The sequence below is a fragment of the Panthera tigris genome, chromosome F3, assembly GCF_018350195.1.
Source record: "Panthera tigris isolate Pti1 chromosome F3, P.tigris_Pti1_mat1.1, whole genome shotgun sequence".
Lineage (NCBI taxonomy): Eukaryota > Metazoa > Chordata > Mammalia > Carnivora > Felidae > Panthera > Panthera tigris.
Window position 1 is genome coordinate 32,120,781 of NC_056678.1, and position 13,498 is coordinate 32,134,278.

General features: G+C 44.0%; 1 protein-coding gene across 1 annotated transcript in view; it reads left to right on the forward strand.

Moving 5' to 3' along the window:
* The first annotated feature begins 1,147 nt into the window (after positions 1–1,147).
* KCNH1 (potassium voltage-gated channel subfamily H member 1) overlaps positions 1,148–13,498 on the forward strand; it is a 378,677-nt gene continuing 366,326 nt past the window's right edge. Inside the window, exon 1 of the mRNA XM_042975709.1 lies at positions 1,148–1,361. Coding sequence (XP_042831643.1) covers positions 1,148–1,361 — 214 coding nt within the window. The remainder of the gene's footprint in view (positions 1,362–13,498) is intronic.

The window sequence follows — 13,498 nt, forward strand, 5'->3', positions numbered from 1 at the left end:
GACCAGGACCTGCATTAGTGCCTTCGGTTATCTTTAAAAACACCTCAAGACAGCTCTTCTGGAGCCCAATCAGTTGGCCACTCTGCAAGTCTGACCTCTTACAATTCAACTCCTTTAACTACTGGTAAAACACTGGCAACTTTCACAAATAAGGCTAACAGACCCTAATGAGAGGCGGGAAAGTGTTCCAAGAGCCTGGGAGCTCCCAGAGGCTCCAGTCTGAAACAGAGCGAAGGCAGACGGGTACAGCATCATGTTCCCCCAAGGCTCGTGGTGATCTTGTTGCAGGTGAATCCACCCAGGATGGCGGCTCAGAACGCCCTCCTCTTCACCAGCCCAAGGCGCACCCGAACCCATTTCCCGGCGGTGCCCAGAGGGTGGCGCTGTCAATCCAGCCTCGGCCCACGACTGCCCGCCGCTTCCCGCCGCTGCGGGAGCCCCCCGCTCGCTCTCCCGCAGGCCGGCGGGGGGGGCAACGCCCGGTAGGGGGCGCCCCGGCCCAGGCGCCGCGACTCCCTCCGCCCACCCGGAAGCGGCTGCGGCGAGGCGAGCCCCGGGCGAGTGCACAGCGAGGCGGGCGGCAGGGAGGGAGGCGCGAAGAGGGCGCGAGGGTGGCAGCCGGAGGGAGCCGCCGCCCCTGGCCGCCCGGGTCCCCGCGGGGCGCATGGGGCGCTTCGAGCCGGGATCGCGCGCGGGCCCCGCGCCCAGTTCCCTGCTGCCGTGAGAAGCCTCGCTGGACGCCCCCAGGACCCCAAGCTGCCGGGAGGATGACCATGGCCGGGGGCAGGAGAGGACTGGTGGCCCCGCAGAACACGTTTCTGGAGAATATTGTCCGGCGGTCCAGTGGTAAGAGGTGCATTCGGATTTCGGTTACCCAGGCTTATTATCCGTGCCTCGATTGCCGACGCCTCCCGCCGCTCGGCGCCAGCAGATGCAGCAGAACCTGGAGCTCTGCTGGGAGCCGCGGCGCGGGCGCCCGGGGCTGCCTCCCGGAGGCTGGGCTAGGTGGGCAGGGTGGGGAGAGGGCTGTGGGCCCCCATCCCAAGAGGAGAGCTCTGTTGGGGACGCCTTTGGGGCCTTTCTCGCGCCTTCTCTGTCTCCTCTCCAGAGAGCGTGACAGCTGATGGGTAAAGTACTGGGAAAAGTGATGGGAAGCCGGACGCGGCAGGAACGGCAGCGCGTTCCCCGTGGGTACTGCCCACCCCTCAGGGAAGGCTATTCAGGCTCTCCAGGGCTGCACCCGAGGCGCTGCCTCTCCCGGAGGAGAGCCAGCGGGAGAGAAGGCCACTCGGGTTCCGGCCCCCGAGGGATGGGGGACGGCGGCTGCCTCCACCTTCCATCCGGGAGCCGAAAAGTCCGAGGTGTAGGGACGTGGGGACTTAGGGACGTGCCGCAGGCCACCCGGTTCCACCTCTTAACCCACCCACCCACCCACCCACCCTCTTCGAGGTTAAGTTAAGGTTCACGAGGGGCAGAGTTTCCTGGACTTAGATGACAAGTGGAGCGCATAGTTGCAGAGCTGGCCAAGCAGTCACAGGGGCAAACCTGTCATAGTTCCTCTCTTCCAAACCCCAGCAGCGTTTTATGCCTACAAATCTTGCTCACCTATAAATTCCCAAACTCACCAAGCCTGTAAATCTCTCCGTTACCCAGTAAACCGGTGCTCCCCGCTGCTCTCTCTCTCCCTCCGTGGCATTAAGATGGACAGTGGCATGAAGCGCTGGACGGCGAGAGTCCTAAGAGCAGGGATGGAAAGGGATACATTTCAGATGTCTCCTTTAGGAGCCACAGCAAAGCATCCTGGCTAAAGCACTTGCAGAGTATATAGCTCGGCATCTGGAAGGTGCGGTGCACCCGTTCATCAAAGGGCTGAAACGAAAGGGGCCAAGTCTGGAGATGCTCTTTACAGGCTCCGGGACTCCTTTCCTTCCAGAGGCAGATGACATGAAGAGTTGACTTAGGAAATAGGTTTTAAAAATGTGGAAATATGACAGTTTCAGAGCCTTAAGGAGGAGCTTGTGTTAAAATCATGGGCTTCTATTTGGATTTAGTTAGGGGTTCAGGGGAAGAGCATGGAAGGTGACTTATGCTCCCAAGAAATGCTCTTTATTAAAAAGTGATTTAAGTTTAGCTCACAATGAAAACCTTGCTAATTAGGATAGCATATTGTGTATTTAAGTATTTTAGAAATGGTCATTTATTGTGTGCCTCGTAAGAATAAGGGCATTGAAGAGTCTGTGGTTAGTCACCTTTCCCTTCAAGGTCTTCCTCACTCAAACTAACTAAGGTGGCTTTTAGAACAAGGTCACAGCTATTACCTGGGACTTCAAGGGGATGCTGGTTATTACATGAATAGTCACAATGAACTCTTCTGTCATAAAAAAAAAGCTGGAGGTGTTCGTGGGGTTTTAAATAAAAGCACTATTTAAGAGTTAATTTGCTGGGATCTGGCGTATTAGCTGGGGTAGGAAGAAAAAAAAAAGGCTAGAGAGGGAAGGAGGCAAACCATAAGAGACTCTTAAAAACTGAGGACAAACTGAGGGTTGATGGGGGGTGGGAGGGAGGGGAGGGTGGGTGATGGGCATTGAGGAGGGCACCTGTTGGGATGAGCACTGGGTGTTGTATGGAAACCAATTTGACAATAAGTTTCATATTTAAAAAAAAAAGTTAATTTGCTGTGATTGCTATGGTTATTGACCTGTGAGGAGTCATGGAGATAGTCTTGCAGATTTGGGGACCCTATTGCCAGTGACACCAACTTTCTCATAAATAGCAGTGACAATTCCATTTTTTTTTGGGGGGGTGAAGATGCAGTGTCCTTTAAATTAGGGGAAACCTTGTGTCTAATGTGTACCATATTCTGTTTTTGAGTGGAGAGGGAGGTAACAGAATCTTACATGTAATAGTCATAAGGTTCCTTGGGCTTGTAGGAGGACCTTAAGAATTGTGGAACTAATACCACACACACACACACACACACACACACACACACACACACACACACAATGAATCTTGGAGCTGAGAAGGCAGAATACCCTAGTTTAGTTGATTTTCTTAGAGCCACTTCTCTCTAAGCATATATAGAATGTCAATAGAATAAGTAGCTGGGAATATTTTTAGCATTGGCATTTTAATTTTAGTACTGATTCCAACAGTTTGACTTCAGTTAACCCACCAACCAACCAACATCAACCACACAGACAAAAACACCTTAGGAAAGTCAGGTGAACTTTTACAATTATCTATGATTTCAGAAGAAAATATTCTGGTCTTGAAATGTGAGATTTAAGCTTTTAGTGATCCCTTTCATCACATTTCTAAACACAAATAGAAAAAAATAATGTGGACTCTTGGAAATATCACAATATCTACATGCATTATTTTATTTTACTGTGATGGAAAAAGTCTATTTAAAAATATTGATTGTCTCCTCCTAAAATCCACCAGCCATTTTTTTTTTTTTTGGACATTACAGTATTTAAATAGCATTTTACCTTTAAATAGCAATACTTTTTGACCATCTATATTAAACATTTTCTCCCAGTAATCCTATGCAGTATTACTGTTCCTCTTTTACAGATCATGAAACGGAGTCCTAGGAATATTAAGAGACTTATTCAAAGGAGCAGGCACACAGTCCCTGACGCAGGTCTTTGGAGGGTATCATTCATCCTTTCTGTAGCATCATTGTTTCTCCAGCCATATGACTTTGCCTATGGAACTATTGTTATCCTTAAAAAACAAAAACAAAACAAAAAAACCCCCAACTCTCATTATATGCTTATGGGTAATAGAACTGGCTTTGTCTTGGGGCATTTGAATATCTGGTATCTGGAATATGATAACCTGTAGGATTAGATGCTATGTCCTCTGCCTCTTCTTTCCCATCTTTGTATAGATGAAGACACTGAAGGGAACACATCTCCTCAAATATTTAAGGGCACAGCTGATGAGACCCTTGACCCCTGTGTCATGCTCCTATGTTACACTATGCAATGACCTTCCTTGTATTACCATTATTTTATCTTAGAGAAGCTTAATTTCCCAGTGGAGATTAAATAAAATGTTATAACACCAAGAACAACATCCATTTTGGCTAATAACCACACTACCACATCCAAACAGAATAACAAGGCAAAAGAGAAGCTAATTCTGTTTTAAGGAAGGCAGTATTTTCACCTTTCTCGGGGGTTTAGCTAAAGTCACAGGCAGGGTAACAGGCACTTATTCCTGCACCTGCTGTAGTTATAAAGTGTTAAATAACTTTTCAGAAAATATCACCTCATATGCCAGTGGGGGAGGTGCAGTGCCTCCATTTTCAAGTGTCAAGAGCTAAGAATCATTTGGTTAAGTAATTTACTTACAGTTAGTAAAAGGCAGAGTTAGAAAAGGCAGAGGCACATCAGGGACTAGTCAGCGGTTGTGACAGGTTTGTTCATTCAAAAAGGATTTGTTGAGCACAGTTATTGAACACTGGGGATAAAGTGGGAAACAACTTTACCCTTAGAAAGTTACATTCTAGTGAATCTTGGTCTAAGCTTCTGGACCCCGTTCCACACTGTTTTCTGGCTGCAGCTCTTATTTAGGCCTGATGTTGTGTTTAAGGGAAAAAAAACCCCACAAGACAATTTTTAAGGTGTTTACTGGTCTTGATGGGACTAAAATCTAGTTTAACTTTCTCTGATACTTTCTGAATACCATTTGAAGGAGAGATTTGATAATTATCTGTGTTTTGAATAGTCACAAGTAGTTAGCAGGAATAATCAATTCCTCCCCAATTTTGCTTGTGGTCATGTTGGTGATCATTTCAAATTCTTCTATTGATTTTTTTTTTTACCACATAGGCAAAGCCAGCCTGATTTTCTTTATATTCATGATTGGAAAGTGTTGTTCCAGAATATTTTTTGATGGTTGCTTAAATCTGCAGGCACTTACTGTCAGAATGGTTGTTGAAGCAAATAGGAGATCTGTCTTAGGAAGGCTGGCAGACCTTAGTGCCAGGGAACTACAAAAATATTACCCTAAATGGTCCCATTCTAGGCAGAACATATGTTTTAGTGTTCGGAAACCTATATCAAACAATTGTAGGTGCCAGTAAGAATCCGTGCACATTAGCAGGAGTGAAACGCAGCACATTTTGGTACAGATTTATGTACATGTATAATTTACAGATTGCTAAATCAGCTGTGTTTTTGTATAGTGTTAAGTTGGTTCAGGTTGTTGATATAATTAGTACACAAACAGGATGAAAGCCGCGGGTAGTGTTGTGTCTCCTCATAGATGTGTTGAGCCACGGTAATATTTATAAAACAGAAAACTGGTTAAAATACATTGTTGCTCTGAAAGGGGGAATGGATGGTAATCTGGATTATTACCAGCCCAATAGCGCTTGTTTCCTCTTGTAATGAGCTCTAAGATAACCTTCAGCCAAGGCTCAGCTGTCTTGCTCTGAAAGTGTCAAAAAGTTAAACCTTGTGACTGATACCAGCTCGGAAACAGGGAGAAGGCTTCTGCTTTAACAGAAGGTAATAAAGCTTCCAAACCCCACGGTTTCTATGAAGTCCTTCTATTTCAATAATCTCTTGTAAAAGAATAGATGCATTTGTGGTCAGTCTTCCTTTGGCAGTGGTTTCTCCCACCTTACCTTGAAGTTTCTCAAATCTTTGCCTTCCCTTTAGTTTTGCTTGTTAATGGCTTCTAAGCAAACATTTAAAAAAGATTTTAGTTCTTTATCCAAAGGAATCCCTTTTGTAAAGTCAGTGTCTGCTTTATACATTTAGGGTATTTGGACTGTGGTTTGTTTTTGTGTCCTTAAGTGGCCACACCTGTACCTGGTGAGAAAGAGGTACGCCAGAATCACAGAATCTTAGTTTTTGAAGTACTGTTTTTTCCAGTGTTTGAGTAGACTCCAGAACATCCCTCTCTGTTGTTATCCAGCCGGTGCTTGAATACCCTCAGTGATGGGACACTCACTTTGTCAGGAATGTTCTGTTTTAAGCAACTGTAATTGAGCACTAGTGTCTCTTGTCTTGTTTTGCCTTCTCTTCCCTTCTCTTCCTTTCCCTTCCCTCCCCTGTCTTTCCCTTCCCTTCCTTTTTCTTTCCTTCTCCTCTTCTTTCTTTTCTTGTTGTTATTCTTTGGTCTCACCCAATTCTGTCCTCTTGTAGCCACCACTCATTTGAGATCTGCCCCATGGAACAAAACTGACCTATTTCGCTCCTTTTTCCACCAGAAAACCAAAAAAAAAATTTTTTTGGTGGTAATTTGATAACAGTTTTCCTGTCTTGATTCTTCTCCTTTTTTTTTTTTTTTAAAACCTTTTTCATTGTATAATACCACAGTAGGAAGGCACATAAGATAATTTTGTATAACTCAGCACATTTGTATAAAGTGAATACTGTGCTGTCCCCATCTACGTCAAGAAATAGAGTCTTGCCAGCTCTCCAGAAGCCCCCGGGGGCCCGTGGGACCCCTCCTGATCCCAACTCCCTTATTCTCCAAAGAGAGCCATCTCTTGACTTTATGGTGATCACTTTCTTGCTTTTCCTCCTAATTTGACCACCCTGTTTTATATTTCTGAACACTGCGGTTGCTTTTTGTCTGTTTTTGAGCTTTATATGCCTGGGGCCCTACCGCATGTATTCTTTTGTCAGTTGGGGATTAACCTGTATGGTTACATGTACCGTTGGTTCATTTTCACGGTGACATAATACTTTATGGTATGACCTACTATACGTTTTATTTATCCACTCTGCTGTTAATGGACATGTGTTGGTTCACACACTGGAAAGCAAAGACGTACCAAAGAAAGAGGCAGGCCACTCCAGATGGGTAGGTGGCAGGTTTAGTAAGCAAGGGAACTTACTTAGGAAGCTTGTCTTGGGCAGCTGAAAGACAGGTGGATTCCCCACCCACCACCAGAATCTTAAAAGTTTATATAGAGGCCTTAATTGGGGTCAGTCATGTATTCAGTCCACATGGTATCAAACCCTTCGTCTCTCAAGGCTACATGCTTGGAGTGGCTCCCACTGTGGGAGCAATGAGCAGAATATATACCCCAAGGGCAGGGGAGAGGGTGTGGGGCCTTCAGTCATCTGGGTCCAGTTTGCAGGTCAGCCTAGTGGTCATGTTGTCTCAATGGCTTCCTCCAGCAACAACTGAGTTGTTTCCAGGATTTTGTTATTGGTGCTACTGCAGGCATTCTCATACATGTCTTTTTGGACATGCGGGCAACATAGTTCTCATGCATGCACAGCTGGGGTGTGTATGGTTAACTGTGGTAGATGCTGTCGAGCAATTTCCCGAAGGGTTTGTATCAATTTACAGTCCCACCAGCAGCGGAGAATTCTTGTCACTCCTTGTTCTTGCCAAAATTTGGTATTTTCTCCTTTTTCTCTTCAATACTGACTTTGCCCAAACAACCTAGTAACTAGCAAAGCAGGGTCATTTAGAGTTATGTTAATAGCAAGCACATGAACAAGTTTGAAATGAAAACAAAACTTGCTCTTGTCCTTTGGGAGTCATCAGTATCTACTGTGTGTTGAAATGTTCTCACAGTCTGAACTCCCTCACGCATGATGGTAAATGACATGAAAGACTGGATCAATTAGAATTGTGTGCAAGAAAGGGTACAGGCAAGGGTGCACCCATGCATACGCGCGTGTGGATGTGTGTGTTTAGCAGACTCATTTTTCTTAAATAGAGAAGCACTAAACCCTGGGGACAGAGATTATGTAAGAAGTAGAGCTGGAAGTGAGAAGGAAATAGGAAGTGAATGATTTATGTTTATTTTAATGGAAGATGGAAAATGATGGAAGGGCATAGATGAAGGAGGAATGAAAAATCACAGATAAACTAAAAGGAAAAGCAAAGGCTAGCTTATGGGTTTAGACTCACAAACATGGTGGACCTCCTTTGTGCCCAATACTGTGCGGGAGCCTGAGCATACCAAAATGAGTGAGACTTTTCTTATATTGGGTCTCATTGAGGGATTTATGATAAAGACCAATATGCACATGAACTTCAGAAGATTTAAGAGATGTTGTGTCGACTGAACACACACTGTGCATTTTTCCTTTATAAATGCCTTACCCCAAAATTATTCTTAGATTTTTATAGCCATTTATTTTTTTTGTGTGAGATTGGTTGTGGGATGACCAGATGCCTTAAGTCAATTTAAAGAAGATTGCAGAATGTGTGAAGCTTCGTTTTGGTGGGTGGAAGCTTTCCTAAAAAAAAAAAAATCTTATTTCTTGGGATATTTCATTGCTCTGACTTCTTTGGCATGCTGTCTTGGGTTGTTCACCCATTGTGAATTTTCAGCTGTTGGCTTTAAAAATAAAACAGTTATTTTATCAGCAAATTGGTTTTATTCAGAAATCGCAGAGAATGATTTGGGACAAGCAGGCTGTGGCAGAAACCATAGGCTAGTCCAACAAAGGAGAGGAACGTTATTTTATGGAGAAGAAGGAGGAAGTTGGGAGGGGTTGTTTTGAACAAACATCCATTAGAGAAAGGCAGGAATTCAGGGTGATGATGGTTTCTCATTGGATGAGTTGCTGAGGTGGTTGATTCTTCTAGGAGATTCAGTGTACATCTTTTCCTGTTGGGGCCTGTAGCTGTTGATTCTTTCCTGTTGAGGATTCTTCTTTGGGGGTCTGTAATGGACAGTTCTTGGTGTTGAGTGGTTCGGCATGGGAGCTCCCCTTTCTGGCCTCTGCATTCCATTTTAGTAGGGTTTCCCATTATTAATTTTCACATAGCACATCTTAGATGCTAGAATTTGTTTGATGCTCTGGTTGTTCTATGTGCATGTGTAGTCTTGCTGAACACACTGCGACCTGACCAACTTCGGCATCTCCTCGGTTCTCAGGGTCTCTACTCTAACAGTCATGTGCTGCTGTTAATGACAAACTACGAGAAATTCTTCCGATCGCATGTTAGACAGTTATGCCAGTAATCGTTTGCTTACTCATTCTAAGATTGTTCATTTTGCATAGTTAAAATGACAATCTTCTGATTAGTCCTATGTTGCATAAAACTGATGTTCTGAAATTAACAGAATCAATTCTATAATTATTAATGTAATTATTAACCAAGAGTGCTCCCAAACCATCATTTTTCATATCTTTAAAAAATTTTTTTAACGTTTTATTTATTTTTGAGACAGGGAGAGACAGAGCATGAACAGGGGAGGGTCAGAGAGAGGGAGACACAGAATCCGAAACAGGCTCCAGGCTCCGAGCTGTCAGCACAGAGTCCGACGCGGGGCTCGAACTCATGGACCGCGAGATCATGACCTGAGCCGAAGTCGGCCGCTTAACCGACTGAGCCACCCAGGCGCCCCTCATGTCTTTTTAAAGGTCCTGCCTGGGTGGCTTAGTTGGTTGAGTGTCCGACCTTGGCTCAGGTCATGATCTCACGGTCCATGAGTTTGAGCCCCACGTCAGGCTCTGTGCTGACAGCTTGGAGCCTGGAGCCTGCTTCGGATTCTGTGTCTCCCTTTCTCTCTGCCCCTCCCCTGCTCATTCTGTCTCTCTCTCTCAAAAATAAATAAACATTAAAACAAATTTAAAGGTCCTGTCATGACATTGGGTGCTTTTGTAAAGAACGGCCTCTCCTTCTTTCCTTCTTTTCTGAAAGCAGCAGCACATAGGCGCCCTGCCCTGACATTTGAGTGCTGGGGTCAGTATCTCAAAGATGATACTGTACTGGCAAATTTTACTGATATTTAGCTCCTGCTTAGGTTTGGTTTCTATTTTAAAGTAGGACTTCACAACCATGGCAAAGAAAATGGAGTTAATCTGATTTGAGTGGTAAGATCGTATTTATTTTATCTCACTAGATTTTTAAGTTTTAGTTTTCTTTTGTGTCTTCTCAGCATTATTGGTGTGGAATTGGTTGGAGTTCTGCACTGCTATCATGAAGGTTGTGTTTTGAGCCTCTTTGTGAGTCCGTGTACTGCCTGTCTTCTGCTTGCCTCCCTAGGGCCATTCTCTTTTCTTCTCCAACCTGCTCTCTGTCTGCGAGGCCAACCTGTAAGGATTTTGTCAGTAGGCTCCCTTGCCTTCTGGCTCCTGGCTCGCTTCAGCTTGTGGGGCATACCGCCAGGAGATGGGAGGGAGAATTTATTTATTCTGTGGTGTTTATTCTCCCAGTTTCCTCTCTACAGCATTCTCCCTCCCTCCCTATATCATAGCCTTGCTGTTTTCCCTTGATTAAAGGTTACATATCCAGCTCGCTCTCTTTGGGTTTGGGTAGAGCTGAATGTCTTACAGTTTCCAAGCAATACTAACCTTGGGGGGTACTGTGCTGTCCCTGAAGTTTTCCTTAGTGGTGTTCTTGGGGCAGGCTACAGCTGGCTGGTACTACCTTTCAAGATCTGATTATGGGCATCTATTCTAGGTTCTGGGACTTCACATTGGTAGCTTTAAATATACCATGCTGGGAGTATTTGCACCTCAGAAATTGGCAAATGGTATAAATAATTTGCCATGACTCACCAGCATGCTACTGCCCATACCTCACCCATATGGCTTTGTAAATAGCTTTGTTATCAAACACTCCTCTAACTATTTGAGTGTGCCATTATTTCCATGCCACAACTGACTGATAGAACCAGTTACTTGTTCTCTGGATCAAGTACTTTCTCAACCTTTATGTCCAGACCAGATTTAATCATGGGTGTGAACTTGGTGAGGGGGTGAGCTCAGATATTTCTTTTAACTTAACAAAAAACCCCTGTGTTCTGCCTGCTGAAGGCAGTGTAGCCTTGTTTTTCAACTCGACAAGTTGGTCACCCTACTGGCTGACGAGCTACTTTTATATTCCTTCCTTTATCTTTTCTCACTTTCATGAGCTCAGAAGTCAGGAAAGACCATAAGTAAATGGGGGAGTTTATCAGAGACATCAGAAGACAGTAGTACTAGTTATAAGCACCCATTGTAATTACTGGTTATAATCATGACCTTAGACAAATCGCCTTTCTCATGTGTGGCAGTATGTGAAGGTTTTACATGCATTGACTCTTCTAATGCTCACTATAACCCTTGTTCTGTGGGTACTTCAGTTATTCCTATTCTACAGGTGCAGACACTGAGGTTTAAAGAGACTAAGTAAATTGTCTTCAGTTAATTTCTAATAGTGGAATCTCTAGGAATTTGTTAAGGGTGCAGATTCTCAGGCCCTACCTCAAACCTGGTGCATCAGAAACTCTGGGGAACGGGCCCAGTGACTGTGTTTAACTGAGCCCTCCAGGAGGCTCCATGCATGTGGCAGTTGGAGGACCAGTGATTGTGAGATAACCCCATGCGGTTTTTGTTTGTTTGTTTTTACTTGCAAAGTAAATGGTTGGGTGCTAGGGTGTGTGGATGGAGGAGGGTTCACTGGGTGAGTGGTCTTTTTCTCTATAGTCTTTCAATTAGTTTTCTAGTTTCTCTCACATGGTGTTCCTGCCTTAGGTAGGAGCTTGTGTTTCAGTGTCTTGATTCTCTCCAGAGATCTGCTGGCCCTAGTAGCCCCCTCCTTGGCCAGATCCCTCTGGAATTTTGAAGTTGTGGTTTCCTCTTCTGCATAGTTACCCTCCATCTACTTTTCCTCTTCCAGAAATGGAGCTCATGCCTGCTGTTAACTCCCTTCTCTTCATTGTTGTTATATTTCTTTTAATTTTTAAGCCATCATCCCAGAACGAGGAAATACATGTGTGGGATCAATCTGCCATTCTGAAGTGATAACTGATACTTTCTGAAGACAGAGGAGGCCCTCAATTCTAGTCATTCTCCTTCTGTCAGGTAAAATTATACTTTATACTTTTCCCACCTGGCGAGCCTGTCCAGGGATTGTGCTCTGGCCTGACTTCAAGGAGTGTGCCACTTTTCTCTGTTGTTCCTGACAGTGGCAAAACTCAAACAATTTATTTTTTATTTTTTATTTTTTTTTTAATTTTTAATTTTTAATTTTTTAATATATGAAATTTACTGTCAAATTGGTTTCCATACAACACCCAGTGCTCATCCCAAAAGGTGCCCTCCTCAATACCCATCACCCACCCTGCCCTCCTTCCCACCCCCCATCAACCCTCAGTTTGTTCTCAGTTTTTAACAGTCTCTTATGCTTTGGCTCTCTCCCACTCTAACCTCTTTTTTTTTTTTTTTTCCCTTCCCCTCCCCCATGGGTTTCTGTTACGTTTCTCAGGATCCACATAAGAGTGAAACCATATGGTATCTGTCTTTCTCTGTATGGCTTATTTCACTTAGCATCACACTCTCCAGTTCCCTCCACGTTGCTACAAAAGGCCATATTTCATTTTTTCTCATTGCCACATAGTATTCCATTGTGTATATAAACCACAATTTCTTTATCCATTCATCAGTTGATGGACATTTAGGCTCTTTCCACAATTTGGCTATTGTTGAGAGTGCTGCTATAAACATTGGGGTACAAGTGCCCCTATGCATCAGTACTCTTGTATCCCTTGGATAAATTCCTAGCAGTGCTATTGCTAGGTCATAGGGTAGGTCTATTTTTAATTTTCTGAGGAACCTCCACACTGTTTTCCAGAGCGGCTGCACCAATTTGCATTCCCACCAACAGTGCAAGAGGGTTCCCGTTTCTCCACATCCTCTCCAGCATCTATAGTCTCCTGATTTGTTCATTTTGGCCACTCTGACTGGCGTGAGGTGATATCTGAGTGTGGTTTTGATTTGTATTTCCCTGATAAGGAGCGACGTTGAGCATCTTTTCATGTGCCTGTTGGCCATCCGGATGTCTTCTTTAGAGAAGTGTCTATTCATGTTTTCTGCCCATTTCTTCACTGGGTTATTTGTTTTTCGGGTGTGGAGTTTGATGAGCTCTTTATAGATTTTGGATACTAGCCCTTTGTCCGATATGTCATTTGCAAATATCTTTTCCCATTCCGTTGGTTGCCTTTTAGTTTTGTTGGTTGTTTCCTTTGCTGTGCAGAAGCTTTTTATCTTCATAAGGTCCCAGTAATTCACTTTTGCTTTTAATTCCCTTGCCTTTGGGGATGTGTCGAGTAAGAGATTGCTACGGCTGAGGTCAGAGAGGTCTTTTCCTGCTTTCTCCTCTAAGGTTTTGATGGTTTCTAGTCTCACATTCAGGTCCTTTATCCATTTTGAGTTTATTTTTGTGAATGGTGTGAGAAAGTGGTCTAGTTTCAACCTTCGGCATGTTGCTGTCCAGTTCTCCCAGCACCATTTGTTAAAGAGACTGTCTTTTTTCCATTGGATATTCTTTCCTGCTTTGTCAAAGATTAGTTGGCCATATGTTTGTGGGTCTAGTTCTGGGGTTTCTATTCTATTCCATTGGTCTATGTGTCTGTTTTTATGCCAATACCATGCTGTCTTGATGATGACAGCTTTGTAGTAGAGGCTAAAGTCTGGGATTGTGATGCCTCCTGCTTTGGTCTTCTTCTTCAAAATTACTTTGGCTATTCAGGGCCTTTTGTGGTTCCATATGAATTTTAGGATTGCTTGTTCTA